Genomic DNA, 18,721 nt, shown 5'->3' with positions numbered 1-18,721 from the left:
CTGCATAGGGTGCCCATGCTGCTTTCTTGGGGCGCAGGGAGCTCTGGAGTCACCTCCCAGGATTTTATTGGGCGTGATCTGATGTGTGGAATCTGCTCCAGTGTGTAAAGAGTGTGTGGGCCACTCATGAAACACAAGTCCGTCCGTGCAAATGCAACCGGTGACTTTTCTCATGGCCTTTTCCAAATTGCCCCTGACAGGATTCATCCTGACCCCAGCCTAGGAGGTCTTATTCTGGGTGTAACTCAAACCCAGTCCTGGGCATAATTTAAAAGATTCTCCTCCACCAAGGAAGATATTTATAGCCAGGTCAAATGCAAACTTGCCCAGTTCCTTCGCTCGGAAAAGGCCATTTTTGACGGCTCTCTAATGGGCTTTTAGAAAAAGGGTCGTAAACCAAACAGCTCTCTCTTCCCACAGCAGCAACAGTGGAGAATTCTCCAGTGACACTCCCCAGGCGTGGACTTGAGCTTTGGGGCTGGAAGAGGAAGGGCTTCAAAGAAGAGATGCCATCAAGGCTATCACTCGTTGTTTGTTGTCATCAACATCATCTATAAAGCCTGATCAATGCGTGGGGTGGGGGGCAGGGGACTTTGCAGAATAACATAAGCCACACAGGAGCCTCTGCCCCAATGAGCTTACAATCTTCATTTTTAACAGTGCAGGGAAGTCAGCAGAGGGCAGGAGAGAGAAGCAAGAATAACAAGGGACGACAGCGAGCCCACACAATTGCATGTGCCTGCGGCCATCTCCTCCCCACCTCCATATTATCTTTCCAACAATGGCAAGCAAATGCCCCCCCCCCACCCACGGAAGGCAACAAGGAAGAGCACGAACAGTGGTTGTCTTGTCCCCCACGTGTGGTTCTCCGGTACCCTGCCCCTGACAATGGAGGCTGTCCCGAGCTCTCAGGACTCATGACCGGTGGAGTTCCCCATGCATTTGCTACGCTAATGGTCAGGCTGGCACCACATTTTCTGGAAGTGAATTCCAAATGCCGAGGGTGCAGAACCTCAAGCAATCTGGTTCTTCCAGGGTTAATAAGGTGGCCACAGCCGCGTTCCCCTGAACACCACTCATTTCATCAGTCCCTCGCATTTGTGCAGTTTCCCCCCTTTCCAAAAGGCTGAATGGCCTTTCCTCAGGCCAAGTTGCTGGCAGCAAGAGATCCCAGTCAAATTACGCTGGCATCTTTGGCGCTTCGGTCATGCCCCCTTTGCCTCCATTCCCGCTCACCACTGGAATGTGGCCCCCGAGACGTTCTCCGGAACAGAGACCGAAAGGGGTTCCGCACCCGTGCTGTATGCAGATCCCACACTGCCCGGAGGAGGGTGGGGCTCCTTTCTTCTCCCTGTTGTCAGGCCTCGTTCCGGTTGGGAACGAGGGCAGAAGGCTCGAGCTAAGAAAGGGTGGGTTCACAAGGAAACGAGAGAGAGGTGGCATCCCACGGGTGCTCTGGGAAGAGTTGCAGGCGTAAGGGGCATCAAGAGAGAAAGCCCAGAGACTCTGGGGGTGAGCAGGAGCTTGGGACAGCTGGGACAAGGATGGAGTTGCAGGAAGCCAAGAGAGAGATCTGCACAGTCCCCATATAGTTTGTAGGTATGGGGCACGCCTGACTCACTCTGTCACTGACTAGCCAGAATTTTAGTAGCCTGTCTAGGATTTAATCCAGAGTGTCTTCGGTGTTGCTATTCCTCTTCTTTTTATGAGTTTTTTTTTTTTAAGGACTCCTTATATATGGGCATTTTGACATGCTCAAATGCACATTTTGAAGTTGCTTCCAACCTATGGGAAAAGCACTCTGTACATGTTCAAGAAGCAGTCAGACTGAGGTATAAGAGTTTCTGAAAACAACCCTTGCAAACAACTTCATCTGCAAATGCCTGGAGTCCAGAGTTACATTCCCATCGAGGGCTGCCCAGATACCTCTGGAAACCCCATCACAAAGGCAAGAGGTTTGAGCCCCAACTCCAGCACTCAGAGGTAAACAGCCACCAAATGCAGAGACTCTGTTTCTCTACCAAGGTGAAGAGCTGTTGAGAGACCTCTCCATCTCTGTGGTTTTGTCTAATTTGATCTGCAAATTCCCATGCAAACTGTCCCGATCCACACCAGCCTGATCCATATGCAGTTCAGAAATCCATCGGCTTCTGGGCTTTCATTTTCAAAAACATGTATTTTGGAGAAACCATGTTTAGAAATGGGTATGTTGAGAGATGATGCATTTAAAAATTTGTATTTTTTAATATGTATTTCAATGTGAATTTTGGGGTGCATATAGCTCACACATGAAGGCAGAACAGGGACGGAATGGTGAACACATGGTGAAAGCGACATGGAGTGGGAAAAGATTGATGCGTCCCTCACTAGGCTAATCTCTTTTTTTTAAGCCATTGTGACCGTCACCGCATCGCCACCTTGTCTGTGAGCATCACTCCATATGGCGATGTGACTGCACAGGTTTTGTGCCCGTTCATATGTTGAGAAGGGAATAACAGCAAAACTGAACAAGCAAGCCCCCCCTTCTCCCCACGCCCGCCTGTCGTTCCCCCACCAAACACGTAAAGCATTTAACAGTTACATTGAGGTAACCGTTTCCCCAAACTCTCTCCCCCCACATCTTCTCTTACCCCCTGCAAACCATCTTCCTCCCACCATCTGTCCACACCGTACCGGGTGATTGCTACTGCAGAGACATCTTCCCCAAACCCACAGATTCTGGGGCATCACAGAACGGAAGAGGAGAGGGAGGAATAAAACAAAAATCTGGAAGGTGTTCAGCAATAATCAGTTTTAATTATAATGCCAGCTCCATCAAATTTTAAAAACTATTTGATGGGTGTTGTGTGGTTTTTCCTTTCGTTTTCTGTCTCTTTCCACCCTCCCCTCAAGAGAGGAATCCACACTCCACACCGTGATACCTCTCCCTCCCTCTTACAAATAACCCCCCCCCAAATAATAATTAAAATATGGGGAAAGGTGTATGTAAATACATTTAGTAGGGCAACAGGCATAGGATATAATCTGGGTTTATTTTATTTTATAAATAGCATGTTTTACCCTCCAATTAAGGGGGCTCCCAAATCTTTTTATTTTGCTCCTTCTTTAGAAACAAAGTGACACTCCCCCCATGAGCCCCAGTCAGCTTTTCCTTCTCCCATGGGAACAGAACCCTATGATTTCTTCCCCTCCCTGCAATGTCAGGATCCCCACCCCCACCCGAATATCTCTTGCACTTCAATGTGTCTCTTGGGTATCATTTCCACCCATCACCACAGATCACAGAGAATTCCCCAGCTGTAAATACCCATTTCCCCAGGGGAGGGGGGCCATGTAACACTTTGGGGGCTCCTTGTAGAAAGGGTAACATAAAGGTAATTCCCACATATATACGCAGATTGGCCTGAAGCAGTAAGTCTTTTTTTCAACTGGCCCTGCCCTTTTCTTTTTTTCTTTTTACAGTTTTATGCAAAATCACAAAAAGAGAAGGTGAAAAGATTGCAAAGTCTCATTGCACGATTGAGGCTAAACAAGTCACACACATTTTCATTTTCCACATTGTACTACATCCTCCTGCAAATGCCCTAGTAGCTAGTTCACGTTAGCCTCTGGTTGCCGATACACCATCAAAAAAAATTCACCTGTTGAGACTGTGGTTCAAGGAAGATCACCAATGAACTTATAGGTCCTGGAAACGGAACAACAAAATATCTCATTTTAGGATCCATGTTGCAGTATAGTTCCCTTGGGGGCAAAAATAAACATTGTGGTAGACAAACCTTTAAAAAAAATCATACAAGTGATAAGCTCATTTTTTTTTCAAAATGGCCATTGTTTTGTTCATGGAAGAGTAGCATAAATATGGAAATGTGGAGCCTGTTCTTGCAAAACGCACCCCCTAGAATAAAACAAGCAGACAAGGAAGCAGTCTTCAGTCCTGCCCACTTAATGTCCTTTCATGGTTGTCTCACAGACAGCCATTTTGGGAGAGGCCCAGAGGCCCATACGGCCTTCTGGGTGACATGCCATTGTCTGCACACTGGTGCAGTCCAAGTCACCCAATGCTGGACCAAGACGCAGAATGGCCATCTTCGTGGCATCTGGGCTGCTCTCACTGCATGGGGATGTATGGCCAATTGAAGCTGGACCCTGACAGCAGCATGTCCCGGATCAGGGTCTCGATGGGGGTCTTGCCCACCAGCCGGACGAAGAAGAGCTGCTCGATCACGGGGGCTGAGACGATGCGCAGCGAAGGCAGGCGCAGGAGAAGGCGCCCGAAACGGCTGGGCTGGTTGGGGTACTGGTTCCGGACATACTCCTCCAAGGCACACTGGGACTTTTCCTGGACGTTTTCCACATGGCACAGATCCGTGAGCCCCACCGCGTCTGCAAGGGAGAATCAGGGTGTTAGCATAGGGCATTAAACTGTTGACAGCACGTTTGCATGGAAACAGCCAGCAGTAGTCTGGGATGTAAAAAAAATACACAGAGAGATTCACCTCTTAGGTGCTGGAAATCATTATTTAGAATCATAGATCATAGAATCATAGAAGAGTATGGTTGGAGGGGGCCTACAAGGCCATCGAGTCCAACCCCCTGCTCAGTGCAGGATCCAAGTCAGAGCATCCCTGGCAGATGGCTGTCCAGCCTCGTCTTGATGCCTCTGGCGTGGGAGAGCCCACCACCTCCCCAGGTAATGGGTTCCATTGTCGTCTTGCTCTAACAGTCAGGAAGTTTTTCCTGATGTTCAGCCGGAATCTGGCTTCCTGACACTTGAGCCCATTATTCCGTGTCCTGCACTCTGGGATGAGCAAGAAGAGATCCTGGCCTTCCTCTCTGGGACAACCTCTCAAGGACTTGAAGAGCGCTATCCTATCTCCCCTCAGTCTTCTCTTCTCAAGGCTAAACATGCCCAGTTCTTTCAGCCTCTCCTCATCGGGCTTTGTTTCCAGTCCCCTGATCATCTCTGTTGCCCTCCTCTGAACCCTCTCCAGCTTGTCTGCATCCTCCTTAAAGTGCAGTGCCCAGAACTGGACACAATACTCCAGATGAGGCCTAACCAGTGCTGAGTAGAGGGGAACTAGTACTTCCCGGGATTTGGAAGCTATGCTTCTATGAATGCAGCTAGTAATGCAGCTTCTATTAATATGCTTCTATTAATGCAGCTTCTATTAATTACAATGATATTGTGAATCATTTACAATAGCATTAATAACGCTATTAATGCTATTGTAAACGATTTACAATCGTTTCCTGGTTTTCTGGCTTTTGTGCAGTTTTTTCCCATATTCTAAAAGGCTGAAATGCCCTTCCTAAGGCTTCATTATTGGCAGGAGCAGCGTTAAGTGAAAACACACTGATGTTTTTCTATGTTGGTCCAGCCCTTTCTCCCTGTGGCTCGCTCCGCCCCATTTGCCTTAGGCCCTGCCCACCCCTGGAATGTGGCCCCCGAGAGCTTCTCTGAAATGGAAATCAGTCCTCCGGCGGAAAGAGGTTCAACACCCCTAGTTTACAGAACCATGCCAGGATTAATCCCAGCGCTGACCCATTTTGAGCAGACACTCTTTTTCGAGGCAACGTGTCCTGGAAGCTCAGGGCCAGTTGTGGAATGTCTAAACGTATCTTCAGTTAGTTGCGTACGGGGGCTAACCACAGCAATGATTATATTTCAGAGAAATCATTAACGGAACGGGGAAGGAACGGCGCTCTCCATTAACCACTTATCTCTAGAACACTGTGGCTGTTTCTGCTGGTTTGTTTTAATCAATGCTATTAGTGGTTTTCTGCTATTAGAACAAGTTCAACAAAACACCAGTCAACCACTGCAATAGCAGATGGTTTGGGGTGTCAGTCTCCGTTACTCGCTTCGCGTTCTGTCTTCGCTTCTCAGTCCCCGTCGTGTTTGCACAACACTAAACTATGAAAGACTGTCGTTCCAGAGAAGTCAGGAAGGGAGGAAGAGGGGCCCAGGTCCCTTGGCGGGCCTGCAGTACTGAGAGGCAACCTTCCCATGTCAACATTGGTGTGTTTAGTCCCGACGGTTTCCAACTGGTCCAGCTCAAGGCAGAGCGGCACTGAAAGGGCGTGCTGCATGGCTGCAACTTCTTGGGAGTTGTAGTGCAACACGCCGGGGGGTGGGGGGTGGGAAAGGCTGCACTGGAGACTCAAGCGCAAAGCAGACTTTGTGAGTTAAAAATGCTCAAGGCGACCGCAAAGGACTCCAGCTCACAACCACTGGCTTTCCAGTCAGCCACACCATTGAGCTACACCAGCTGCCAGAAGCGATGGCCAGGGATTCTGAGCTCGATGCTTCCACCCCAGAGACAGGCAAGCTGCTTCAGGGCACCGAACTCAGGAGTTGTGAATCCAAAGCCAGCCACATTCTGCACAGAGCTGTGGAACAGGCTGAGAAGCACCTTGGTCAGCAGCTCTCCTGGGTCATCCCGCTAAAATCCCACAGGGATTTCAGCTCACAGGCCCTGAAGGGACCCTGGCTCCCTGGCCACCACCACCCCGAGCCATGGGGGACATGTAGCCTGCAAGGAGGAGGCTGATCAAGCAAATGTCAAAACAGCCTTGCAGGGGGTTGGACTCGATGGCCTTGTAGGCCCCTTCCAGCCCTATGATTCTATGATCACTTTCAGCCTCCTCCTTTCCTCCAACCCACGCGCTCTTTGCCTTGTCCCTAAAGGTGCAATCAAGATCTTGTCGCAATGCAAAACATTCCCTTGTGAAACGGGTCTTCCTGGGCCAATTCCCCGCCCCGTCCCCCTTCTCAGCTGTGGGGTGGAGGGGGAGAGAAAGAGGCCTCTCATCGGCAGACTGGGCCGAATGCCTCTGCGTTCCTGGTATGTTAGAAGGCTTGCCAAAACTGATCTTGAAATAATAATAATCCTCTGAGCATGTGCAGAGTGTCACCACGGCAGGGAGCTCCAGACCCACCCAGCCATCTTCCACCTCTCCCTCCTTCTTCCACAAAGCGAGTCTTCCTCCGTATTTCCATGGGGGTGGGCAGTGCTGCAGCTCCGACATTTCAGACCTTGAACCTAATGGCCTTTTGCCGCCCTCGCCCATGACTTGTGTATTACTTTAGTTGGGAAACACACAATTAACATTTCCCTCCCCACCCCCCAACTGACATCCCATGCTTTATAACTGCTTCTACATTCCAGGAACGTTACAATCTTTGCCATCCCTGATCAAAAGAAGCAGGAAAATACTCTGCGCATATGCGGCTTTGCACGTTACGCTCACAGCTCATTGCACCATCATGACCAGAGGGAGAAAACGGAGCTTTGCTTCTGGTGTCGTGATACCCTCGTCCCCTGCAGCTCTCTGGGTGGTCACTTGGGGGGTCTCCTGGGCTGTGGGCCCCAGGACGTCTGCCCCTAGCTGCACCACTGGGGTGGGGGAGAAAGACAGAGAGAGAGACGCGTCTCTTTCTGCTGCAAACCGCCTGGAAATTACGCCATGCAAATCCATTTCCCTCCGCCCTTGGCCAGAGGCAGATGTCTCCCGCGTCCCAGCAGGGATGTTCTGATGTCCCAGGAAGAACCATCTCGCATCCCATAGGGTGACATGGATGTGACAGCAAGCTCGCTGAGTGACTCCAAAAACACAGAAGTTGCGTCCCCCCCTTGCTGCACACTTGTCTTCCAACGAGGAAATTCGTGCCTGGCCGGGGATGGGGGAGAGATGGGCGGCACCCGGAGAAAGCATTGGGGAAGCAGCTAGAGCAGGGAAGGGCAGCAGGGTGCCCTCCTGATGTTTCGGACTACAACTCCCAGCATTCCTGACCATTGGCCATGCTGGCTGGGGCTGATGGGAGCTGTAGTCCAAAACATCTGGGGGCACCAGGTTGGGGAAGGCTGTCCTAGAGGCTCACGAGAGAAGCAAGGCCCCCTGCAGGCAACACGGCCACTGTAAAAAATCGACACTGGGCCATTTCCCTTTACAGGAACCAGCCAAGAGGTGCTACCCTGGTCTGTTCCATCCTTGGGGGAGAGCCCTGTTTGGCTAGCAGGCAGCATTCAAGGGCCAATTATGGCAGCAAGCCAGCGCTAGAGTGCCCAAAAATGGAGGCCAGAGCTGCCTCCTTGAGCAATTCTGTTTTGTGCCAGCAGAGGGAGCAGAGCGTCCCCCTCTCTCCCCCTGCTGGAGGGAAGTTGAACTGCCATTCTGAACAGAACTGACTCAAGCGTAGGAGAGCACAGCCAGATCCTAACCTGACACGAGATGTGCCGAGGCTCACAGGAGCCTGAAAGAGGGTCCCACATGGTACCAAACAATTCACTACCCCATCCCCAGATCTTAGGAGTGGCTGTCCATTGCCAGTCTGGGGGCTAAGCCGATGCCAGCTGAGACTTGAGGTGGGATCCCCCGAGGGAGGCTGCTTGCGCACGGCCAAGAAAAGAGGGCAAGAGAGGACAAAGACTTGCATAAAACTGGCATATACTAATTTGCGTGTAGAGACACAGATTCAGAAATAATTATTATAATTTCAATGGAAATGCAAGGTGGTGGCAAAGGCGACCAGTGTGCCTGGGGCTCAGCTTTCTGTGCAGGTGCTGCTAAGTGCTGAGGGATGGCTTCCAGGCCCTGATCTGCTCTCCCTCCTTAGGGTTACTGATCTTTCAAGCGGACTTATATATTTACATACTACATTTCGACTCCCAACAGCTGAAGCTCTCTGGGCAGTTTACAGCAGACAGCTTGGACCAAACAGCCCTTCAAAGAGGGGATACCCCCTTCAATTGGAGGACAGTCCTTGGTAAAGCAGGACATCCGGCCACCCTCAGTCTCCCACACCAGGCCGACAGGCTACTCGAGAGTGAGCACCCCACAAGAGCAGCACAAGCCAAACCTGCTGGGCCTGGACTCAGGGAAGACTTGAGGGGGCGGGAGCCCCGTTTGTTTGCAAGCAAAAAGGGGCACAGCACGCCAAGGGGAGACAAGCAGTCCCGCTTCCTGCATGCACCCCTTCCACAGCTGACCCCAGTCGCCTCTGGAAAGGCGCCATTTGCTTGAGCCCACGGGACAGGAGCCCATCCTGCCTGCTGCTGCTGCAACTCAGGCCGAGAGGACGAACACTCCCCAACTGCCCCCGTTGACCTGGGACGCCGTGTGTGGCCGGTCCTCCGCCCACGGTAACAAAACGGTCCAGCCTTGGAGGGGGTTCTCGGGGGATGTTTTGCTGAACACGTGTCTCCACGCATGAAGTGCATGGCCTCCTCTCCTTCCTCTGGAGGTTCGATGGCCTCGATGCAGCGGTGCACACCCGCCGCCACAGGCCCACGGACATGCACCCGCATGGCTCCCTCCCCATGCCCCTGTCCTGCCCAGGCACTGCTTCTCCAGAGAGCAGAAACCACTGGCAAATGCTGGGACTGCGGCCTCCCCTCCTTTGGCGCACAGCCAGCTCCAGAGGCCCTGCTGGCTGGGGGGCGGTGTGCGCAGTTCCCAGCATCTCTGGACAGCGCGAGGCTGGGGACAGCCAGAACACAGCTGACCTTTATGACTATGGCCAGCCTAAGCCAGGGGCAGGCGCTCCAGATGAATTAGACTACAACTCCCATAATCCCTGACCACCGAGCATGCTGGCTGGGGTTTGGGGGAGTTGTACTCCAAAAGCTATGGAGGGTACCAGGTTTCCTACTGCCCACCAGTAAGCTCAGATACCTGGCTTATTCAGGAAAATGCCTGACACCAACCCAAAGGCGAAATACCCAATGGGCAGATAGAACGAAGACCCCGTTGAATGTTTCTGCGAGAACCTTCCCTGTGTGAAACGACTGCTTCATGGAAGGCGAATCGCCACCAGCTACAGCCTTCCCTTGCACACCTCTTTCGTGGCCGTTCACAACCCACCTGCTCCCCCTCTCACCACTATCCAGCACCTTTTAAACAAACACTGGGCCGTCTTGTGGCTGTGAAGAGATCCTAGCCAATCACGGATTCCATACTCCATTATGGCACCAAATAGCCAATCAGATACATCGCAAAGCCAATTCCAAGCAAAGGCAGCACTTCCTGCAACACATTGCCCTCGCTCAGAATAGGGAGAGCCACTGTGGAGTAGTGGTTAGGGTTGGAGTAGGACTGGAGACCTGGGTTCAAATCCCTACTCAGCCAAGAAGCTGACTGGTGACCTTGGGCCAATCACTTGCTTGCGCCACAAGTTTCTTCTAGATGGCCAGGTGGCCAGCCCTGCCCCTCCTATTTGCTCTTGCTCTTGCCCAGGCCTCTGCCTCACTTTCCCTATTTTGCACCCACCAGGCCTGCCTGCCTTTGCCAGATTCTGACGTGGGCCTGCAATTCCTGCCTCGCCCTCTCGACCACCTGCTCCCCTTGTCGGGACACGCGTGTGCCCCCGGAGCACGCAGCTTCGAGCTTCTCACCTGGTGTAAAGAGCGCGATGGCTTTCAGGCAGGAATATTCAGCCGAGTCCACGTGCAGCGCCTTCAGCTTTTCCACCTGCTCCTGGAAGACCCGGATGTGGTCCATGAAGGCCACCACGCGGTCAGCTGACATCGGCGAGGCATGGAGCCCGGCGGCGGCCAGGAGCGGGGCCACGTGGAGCGGCATGGAGCACTGGGCCGCGTTGAGGACGAAGAGTTCACTCCAGGTCATGCGCAGCAGGCAGACCTGGTCAGCCAGCTGGAAGTCGGGGAAGAAGGGGATGCACTTGGCCCACTCGATGGCGCTGAAGAGCAAGCGGGCCGCCAGCTCACAGATGTTCTCGATGCCCATGATGTTGTTGGGCTGCAGGCACTGGGCCCCGTAGCGCGAGGTCGGGTAAGGCTCTGCCCGCAGCAGGAGGGAGATGAAGCCCGTCAGGTAGGAGTGGCAGTTGTAGGGGTCTCCGTTGGCCAAGGGGTACTGGCCGGAGCTGGGCTGCGTGTGCGCCATGCGGCCTCGTTGCACGGCTAGGGAGAGAGAGAGACACGTGCAAAGAGCGTGAGGAGGGGAGGAGGGCATTGCGGAATCAGCCTCAGATGCCGGGGAGGCCCTTACGCACGCACACCCTGTCCTCAGTCCTAAGCCCATCGGCTTGGACCCAGACTAAGCTGGGTGGCCAGGTGCCCTACGTGACAGAGGGAAGACCTCTAACTGCAGAGGTGTCCAGTCCAAGACTGGTTTAAAGAACCCAAAGGAAGGAGAGCCAAGCAGGGCTTTGGGGTCACCCGTCCTCCGGTAGCAGCGCCTGGACGGCTCACAGCTCAGCTAGTCAGGCTTCACTGCGATGAGATGTATTCTATCGAAACTGTTGTCATTCGTCCCAGTTTTGCAACTTACGTACAAATTTGCCTGCGCAAATGTGATGCAGATTGGCGTCCTGTTTTTCGATGGTGCCTTTCCTCTTTTTTGGCTGTGTGCAAATGACCACCATTATGCAGACCAAGGCCAGGTCGGCACATGCAGCAGAATGCGGCAGCAGGGAGAACCCCCCCGCGGGGACCGTGCGGCAGGCCGAGTTGCCCAATTTGAATGCTCACATAGAAAGAACACTCCTTTAGAAAGAGCACAAAAACACACGTGGGGGAGGGAACCTCCAGGCAGTTCATTGCCTGTTGGGCCAGATTTCTGCCTGCAGGGAATGTTTTTCACACAGGGCAGCATTCAGAGAGGTGATTCCTCTGCCCGCAGTTTGAAGTGCTGCAGCTCATTTCCTCCACCTCACACCTTTAACCACCTCATTCTGCTGCATCCATAGGCCAGGCCTCAGTCATCGTGCTTCACTACCCATTGAAATCAATGGGAAAGGACAGCTCGTCTTTTCCATTGGGTAGCCCTGCTCAGAAAATCAAATGGGTGGCAACTGGCGAGGCACCTGAGTTTCTACCAGTGGCACCCCAATTATGGAATTCCCTCCCTGGGGAAGTCGGTCTGGTGCCTACATAGTTGTCTTTTAGGCATCGTTAAGACATTTTATTCTCTTACTTTTTTCAGTAATGTTTTTAAAAAGTTAGAGAAGGGAGCACTCTTAAACACGGTAATTGCAAGTCCTGCATTCTCCAGTCTGAATTGGTTTTGAAGCTGCAGCGAATTTGGCAAAGTGCTTTTGTTTTCATTGTTGTCATTTCATCATATTTTTAATCACATAATTGCATTTTACTCTGATTTCTTATTGTGAACCACCCTGGGATATTTTTGTATGAAGGGCAGTATAGAAATGCCTTAAATACATAAAAAGAGAAGCCCAGTAAAACGTCACAGCTCAGGCAGTCTTTCCCAGCCTGGCTCCATCCCGACGTGTTGGACTACAACTCCCATCAGCCTGGGGATTATGGGAGTTATAGTCCAACACATCTGAAGGGCGCCAGGTGGGAGAAGGTTGATCTACATGGCATTTAACTCCATGGAGGTTTTTTAAGTGACTAGAATTAGTCCAGGTTTATCTTGAAAGCACTGTGAAAATAAGGGAGTAGATCCAGATTAATCATACGTAGAGTAAACCCATTGAAATCAGTGGGTCATCAGTTAGTCATGACTAAGTTAAGTCCCATTAATTTCAGTGGGGCCCCCTCCCCCTTCCTAAGTATGACTAAATTTTGATCCATCCCAAAGACACCTACCTACATATGAGGTGGTGGTGTCCACTTTTGAGGAAGTACTGGATAGATATTCTACAACATATTATAAGTATTGTGACCAGAGATATATAAGGAGATAGAAGATATAGATAAGTTACCATATGTAACTGAGGTACTGTTACTAGGTTATATTCTGGGAAATTATTAAATCAAGAACAACATAATTTGATCCACTGTACAGGAAAGATTTGTCGAGCTAAAGATCTCAATATTGCATTGATTAAAGATTGGCTGTGTAACCTTTGGAAGAAGGCGATCACGGGAAAGATTACAGGCTATATTCAATCAGGGGCTGATCATAATCAACTGTACAAATTTCAAAATAAGCAGTGTGTTCTTATGCACGTTTTAAGAGTTTATGGACAGACTTATGGCTTGGAAAATAATGGTGGAAAAATACCTTGCTATGGTGTATTGGCTTTTCTTTATCATACAGAATCTATTGAAACAAAGAAATCCAAGGGATCAGTGTACAGGGGTAAACTCCATCTGCATTCAGCATCTCAACTGTTGTCTTGGCAACAGTTATCCATGCCTTGGTTACGCCACGTTTAGACTACTGCGATGTGCTCTATGTGGGGCCAGCCCTGAAGAGCATCCAGAAGCTTCAAATGGTGCAAAATGTGCCAGCTGGGCTGCTAACCGCTGCATGGTAGTGGGACCGTATAATGCCTTTCCTGAAAGCCCTGCACTGGCTGCCAATTGCTGGCTGCGTGCCATTCAAGGTGTTGGTTTTAACCTTTAAAGCTCTAAATGGCTTAGGACCTGGCTGTCTAAGGGACTGCCTGTCTCGTGATGAGCCTGCCTGGTTGTTAAGGCCTGCAGGAGAGACCCTCTTGAGGGCACCATGATCTGCACAGGCCCGTTTGTCGGGCACACCTGAAAGGTCTTGCTCCTGTGTCGCTCCCAAACTGCGGAATGCACTCCCTCGAGAACTCCAACTGCCCCCACTCTCTGGGCTTTTAGAAAGGGTGTGAACGTGCATCTTTTTAATCTTGCCTTTTAAATCACATAGTTGGTTTAATGCTTAAATGTTTTATTGTGTTTAATGTTCTTAATTGTATTGTTTTAAGGTTTTATTGTTTTGAATTCCTGTGCACCATTGTGATGGCTTTTTAGCTAATAAGGTGGTATATACATTTTTAATAATAACAACAACATTAATTTGAGTGAAAATTAATTCCAGGTCACTGAGCATAATTCTTGATCAGGCTGCCCTGGGCTCTGCTCCAGAATTATTTTCTTTTAGCCTCAGGTCCTATGGTTAAGAATGCAAAAAGCGCTCCGTTGGATTACACCAAAGGCCCGCTTCCCGGAAGACAAAAGCAGTGCTTGGAGGCTATATACACACCCTCCTCACGCTGCTCCCCAAAACTTTGCCCCTGGTATCTGATGTTCAGAGATAGACTGTTCCTGAACACAGAGGTTTAATCAAAGCAACAAATGCAGAGAAGATGTAAGCTAGAACAAGTGGGAGCAGAATAGAAAACAAAAAAGGGGGGGACTTTTTGCAAAAGGTGGGGGTGAAAAAAGCAGAGGCAATGATAAATGTGGGAGATACATATGAATAAAACAGGGTTAAGCAGAGAAAAAATGGAAAGGATACTGGGTAGCAGAGAGAGAAAAAGAGTGAAGGATGGTGAGAAGATTGGAAGTGAGAGCTGATTGAAATGGAACATATAAAAATACAAATGAAGAAAAATAAATTTCCCAGCAGCACAATACAATGGGAAAATCCAAGTACAGCCAAGAGGGAGTGAAAAGGGGAAATGGAAGGATTTTTTAATAAAGAGCAAGAGGAGTAAATGAACACGTGTAAAGGAAAACAAGGACATGGAAGAAAAGGAGGAGAGTAAGAGGACACATTGCAAAAGAAAAGAAACATAAAAGAATGGGGAAAGATGGGTGTAGGGGTACTTAAGAGATCCTTTCTCATTTAAGAGATCTTTCTCTTTAAAGGTGGAGTAAAAAGACAAGATGCTGCATGTGCATCAGAAAAGAAAAGAAGGAAAAGTCTTGAAGGGAAAGGGAAGGATAAAAAGAAGAAAGAAGGATTGTGGCCTATACCATGAGGTTGGTGTAAGGACAACAAAGATTAAGACTGAATGCTGCGTGAATGAAATGCAGTAGTAATTTTAAAAACTAGCTTGGTATCTGGCACATGGTTGGTGCAAAATAATCAAAATGAGCATTTGTGGGAAGACTGCAAAAAAGAGGGAAGTAGAGTGGGATGGAGGAGGGCAGAATGGAAAGTGAAGACAAAATTGAGAGGAGGAAGAAAAGTAAGGAAGAGAGATAGAATAAAGGGATGGAGGAGCTGGAAATGAAGAAGAGAGAAGTTGGAGGAAGTAAGAGAGAGAAGATGTGCAGTAAAAAGAGACTTGGTAGAATTAAGAAGAGTGAGAAAGTATAAAGATGGGGTGAGAGAAAAGAGAGAGGGAAGGAAGGAAGGAAGGAAGGAAGGAAGGAGAAAAAGCCAAGTTAGACAGAGGGAGAAGAAAGAAGCAAAAGAGAGAAAGGTTTTCTTCATCCAGAGAAAAGGGAGGAAGGGAATCCAGCAGGAAACAATGCAGATAAAAGGAAGGCGCAGGGAAAGAAGAAATGCAAGAATGGCACGGAGAGAAAGCAGACGAGGGGGAAATGACAGAGAGAAGAGCAGCGAGAATGCTCAAGAGAAGCGAGGGGGAGAACAGACAGGCGGCGAGAGTGAGGCAGCAGCCTGAGCGCGGGAGCAGAGGGGCAAGAGGGCCGCAGGCCGGGGCAGAGCCGCCGGGCCTCCTCCCCGCGACCCACCTTCGCGGCGCATGCCGACCTTGAGGCACTTGGTGAGGCGGCAGTGCTGGCACTGGTTGCGGTGGTGCTGGTCCACGGGGCACTGGCGGCTGGCACGGCAGGTGTAGCTGAGGTTGCGGCGGACGGAGCGCTTGAAGAAGCTCTTGCAGCCCTCGCAGGTGAACTGGCCGTAGTGCTTGCCGCTGGCCTTGTCGCCACACACCAGGCAGTCCACGGCCGTTGACGCCCCCTTGCTGTCGCCGCTGCTCCCCCCGCCAGGCTCCTGTGGGGCTGGGGGAGGGGGGGGCCCTGGGGGACCCCCGGGAAGCTCCTCCTGCCAGGGGGTCACCACCAAAGCCATCCTAGGGAAGGGAGCAGGGCGGGACGTGCTGGGCAGGGGAAGGAGGAGAGCCAGGAGTCCTGAAGTGGCCAGGAGCAGAGCCAGAGTGAGAAGAGCGGGGGGCTGATGAAGAGGAGGAGAGGGTGGGGGGGAGAAAGGGAGGAGGGCTTAAGAGGGCTGGGGTGGAAGAGGCTGGCAGGGGAGAGGAGGAGAGACGGAGGGATTGGAGAAGATTGGGGCAGGAGGGGGGGAAATGGCTGTAGAAGAGATGGGGAGGTAGGCTGAAAGAAGACCAAGGGGGCAGTGGGAGAGAAGAGGATGACGCCTAGGAAGGCAGGGAGGAGAGGAGCAAAGACAGGTCAGGAAGAGGAAAGGAAGAGGCAAAGGGGGCTGGCGGAGGATATGGAGGGTGGACTGGGAAGGGGAGAAGATACGAAGGGGGAAGGAAGGAAGGAAGGAAGGAAGGAAGGAAAGAGCAGATGGCTGTGGAGCGCAGGGCTTAGCAAGAAGGGGGTAATGGATGGGACCAGCAACAGAGCAAGAAAACGGGGATAGAGAAAAGGGTGAAGAGGAAGAAAGGAAAATGAGGATACTGAAGAAAGGGGAAATTAATCTACTTTGCAGAAAAAAGTCAACGATCGCATTCCTTGGAGAAAAGAAGAAAGGCGAGGGGTAGATTATATTTGGTCATTTCCCTTCTTCTGAGATGGAACAGACCATTGAAATGAGCGTTGTCTCCTGTTCCTCCAAGCCACAGAGAGATCCCAAGATCTCCACCCCGAAAACAATAAGGGTCACAGTCAGTGCTGGGGCAGAAAGCGGTACGCCACTCCTTCCACCTTCCTCCTCCGGTGGTTTTGCGTTTCCCGTCCCATCCGAAAAGGTGTATCTTTTGCTTCCAAAATTAAATGAATGAATAAAATGCTTTGATTCGGGCAAAATCCCGGCAGGGAAGGCCAGGAGAAGAAAGGGGGGCTCTCTGCGTCTCCTCAGTTGCCGGCGCAGGGAAAGTCTGTCGCCCGGGGGCTCGCAGCCGCGCCGCCGCCGCCGTCCATCCCCGTGGCCTCTTCAGAGAGTGGAAGGCGCCAGCCAACCGGCGGCGGGGAGCTTCTTCGTCCAGGAATCTGCCACTTCCAGAAGGCATTCAAATCCTGAGGGGGTCGCGAAGGGGGGGGTGGAGGGTGGCGGGAGGGTGGTTTAAAAAGAGACGCGCACACATCCAGTGAGAAAGGAGAACGCAGCCCGAGAAGCCACCCAGGAAACGCCACCCTCTCCTCCAGCTCCTGTCTGCGCGTTCCACACATGCCCACGGATCGTGCGTGGGGAATCTTGGCCGCCTGTCCGCCAGCGGACACCGCCTTGGGAGTTCAGCGGGCTTTTTGTCCTGCCTTTGAAGCCAGCACTTCATCGGCAGGAGCCCTTGCTCGAGGTTGAAGGGCGGCTCCCGCGCAAGCCGTCAGAAAAACGGGTCCGCGACTCCAAGGGCCACCCTTCGGCTACTGAGGCGCTCCCAAAACGGGGCGCCTTCCCTTCAAACTGGCCAGAAATCAGCCGGCCGAGCGAGCGGGACGCCAGAGGGGTGCTTCCGACGGGAGCACCCCTCCAGGGCTACGGCACTGCGCCCGGCCCCCCTGCCGCTTCTGCGGGGGCGCAGGGGCCAAAGTTCTGCCTCGGCTTCGTCCCCACTGGACTTTGGGGGTCAAACAAGAGGCAACGGAGAACGTGGCTTATTCTCGCTCTAGCAGCGGAAAGCTTGAGACAAATCTAGGGCAGTCAAAGGAACGGCGGATGCTTTGTGATCCGTGTTCCGTATATATTTTTATCTTCTTGTGACTCCATGGCCAAGACAATAATTTATGATGAGGTGACACTGTAGGTGAAGATGATCTACAGATCAATGTAAAGGGGGGGGGGGGCTTGTCCCTTCCCAGCAGTAATCTAAATGAGGTAGGAATTCTAACGATGTTCAGCCTAAAGCCTCTGTAGAAACTCGAAACATCTCCTATTAATAACAGCATTACTAATAGATGTCATTTCACCCTACAGAAATTAATCTTCATTTAATAAGAACTATCAATAATCATGTAATAGTAATAAAACATTAATGTCTATAGGAAGAAATGGTATCTATTAGTATCAGTATTATTAACTAATCCAATTTATTACTAATAAATCACTAATAATAAAATTACTAATAGTGATTATTGTTGATAACATTAACAATGTTGCTGTTAATATTATTAGATGCTATTTTCTTCTATAGACATTAATGTTCATTATTACCAATAACCATGATTGAATTAACACCCATGTCATCTCTCAGCAATCTTATTATTGAAATTGGCTTTCATATTATTAAAGCAATTAATATTGCAATTAATAATACTTCTAATAGGTGCCTATTCTTGCTATAGAATTATGTATACTTATTTCTTATTATATAATTATAACATTCAATGCCATCAATTAATGTAAATTTGTCCGATAGAAATTAATATTTTTAATAGTCGTAGCGACGATACCAATATAGATGTTTTACACACCTGTGATGCCAAGTTTTAAAATTATTTCCCACTGAACGGCACCATCCAGCCCCAAGCAATTAAATCCATACCCAGTGCTCAAAATGGCCCAAGGTAAGATTTAAAAAAAAACATTTTAAGTACTTACAAATGCCACAAAATCGCAGAGAAATATTTGCAACAAAAGGCTTAATTTTATTGCAGAAAATAGTTTGTAGATTTAACGCGGTGAAGGGGCGGAACAGGGCAGTTGAAGTCACCTTGTCCTATGTTGGCATTTCGGGGGGGGGGGGGGCGGGATGGAGAGATTCCTTCTGACTGTTGTCCATGGGGGCTTCTTACTCCTCTGTAACTACGCTTAGGACTGCAGCCTTACAGAGCGAGCTTCTATATGTGTCCCCAGAAGTAAACCTCGCTGAGTTCAGTGGGGCTTACTCCCAGGTACACGATGGTAGCCTGTCAAACTCCCTTCTCGCTGGCTGGAAAGAAGAAAT

At 50.4% G+C, this 18,721-nt stretch overlaps 1 protein-coding gene across 1 annotated transcript; it reads right to left on the bottom strand.

The window, feature by feature from the left end:
• Nucleotides 1-2,221: 2,221 nt before the first annotated feature.
• LOC146334702 (nuclear receptor subfamily 2 group F member 5-like) lies at nucleotides 2,222-15,802 on the bottom strand. The gene is made up of 3 exons (XM_084824155.1): nucleotides 15,387-15,802; nucleotides 10,398-10,925; nucleotides 2,222-4,386 (listed from the first exon to the last, which is right to left on the bottom strand). The coding sequence occupies exons 1-3, from the start codon at nucleotides 15,724-15,726 to the stop codon at nucleotides 4,112-4,114; spliced, it is 1,143 nt and encodes a 380-aa protein (XP_084680281.1). The 5' UTR covers nucleotides 15,727-15,802; the 3' UTR covers nucleotides 2,222-4,111.
• Nucleotides 15,803-18,721: the final 2,919 nt, after the last annotated feature.

The sequence above is a fragment of the Heloderma suspectum genome, chromosome 17 (genome assembly GCF_057233095.1).
Source record: "Heloderma suspectum isolate Gila_16-S chromosome 17, 16-S_ref, whole genome shotgun sequence".
In the NCBI taxonomy this organism is placed as follows: Eukaryota; Metazoa; Chordata; class Lepidosauria; order Squamata; family Helodermatidae; genus Heloderma; species Heloderma suspectum.
The sequence above is the reverse complement of the archived record's forward strand: the minus strand, read 5'-3'. Positions and strand labels throughout refer to the sequence as shown.

Excerpts from the sequence above, each read along its gene's own strand:
- LOC146334702 (XM_084824155.1), bottom strand. The coding sequence starts at position 15,726 with ATGGCTTTGGTGGTGACCCCCTGGCAGGAGGAGCTTCCCGGGGGTCCC. Across the intron at positions 10,926-15,386 it reads GGTCGGCATGCGCCGCGAAG|CCGTGCAACGAGGCCGCATG; the intron begins GTGGGTCGCGGG and ends CTCTCTCCCTAG. Across the intron at positions 4,387-10,397 it reads CATCGCGCTCTTTACACCAG|ACGCGGTGGGGCTCACGGAT; the intron begins GTGAGAAGCTCG and ends TCTCCCTTGCAG.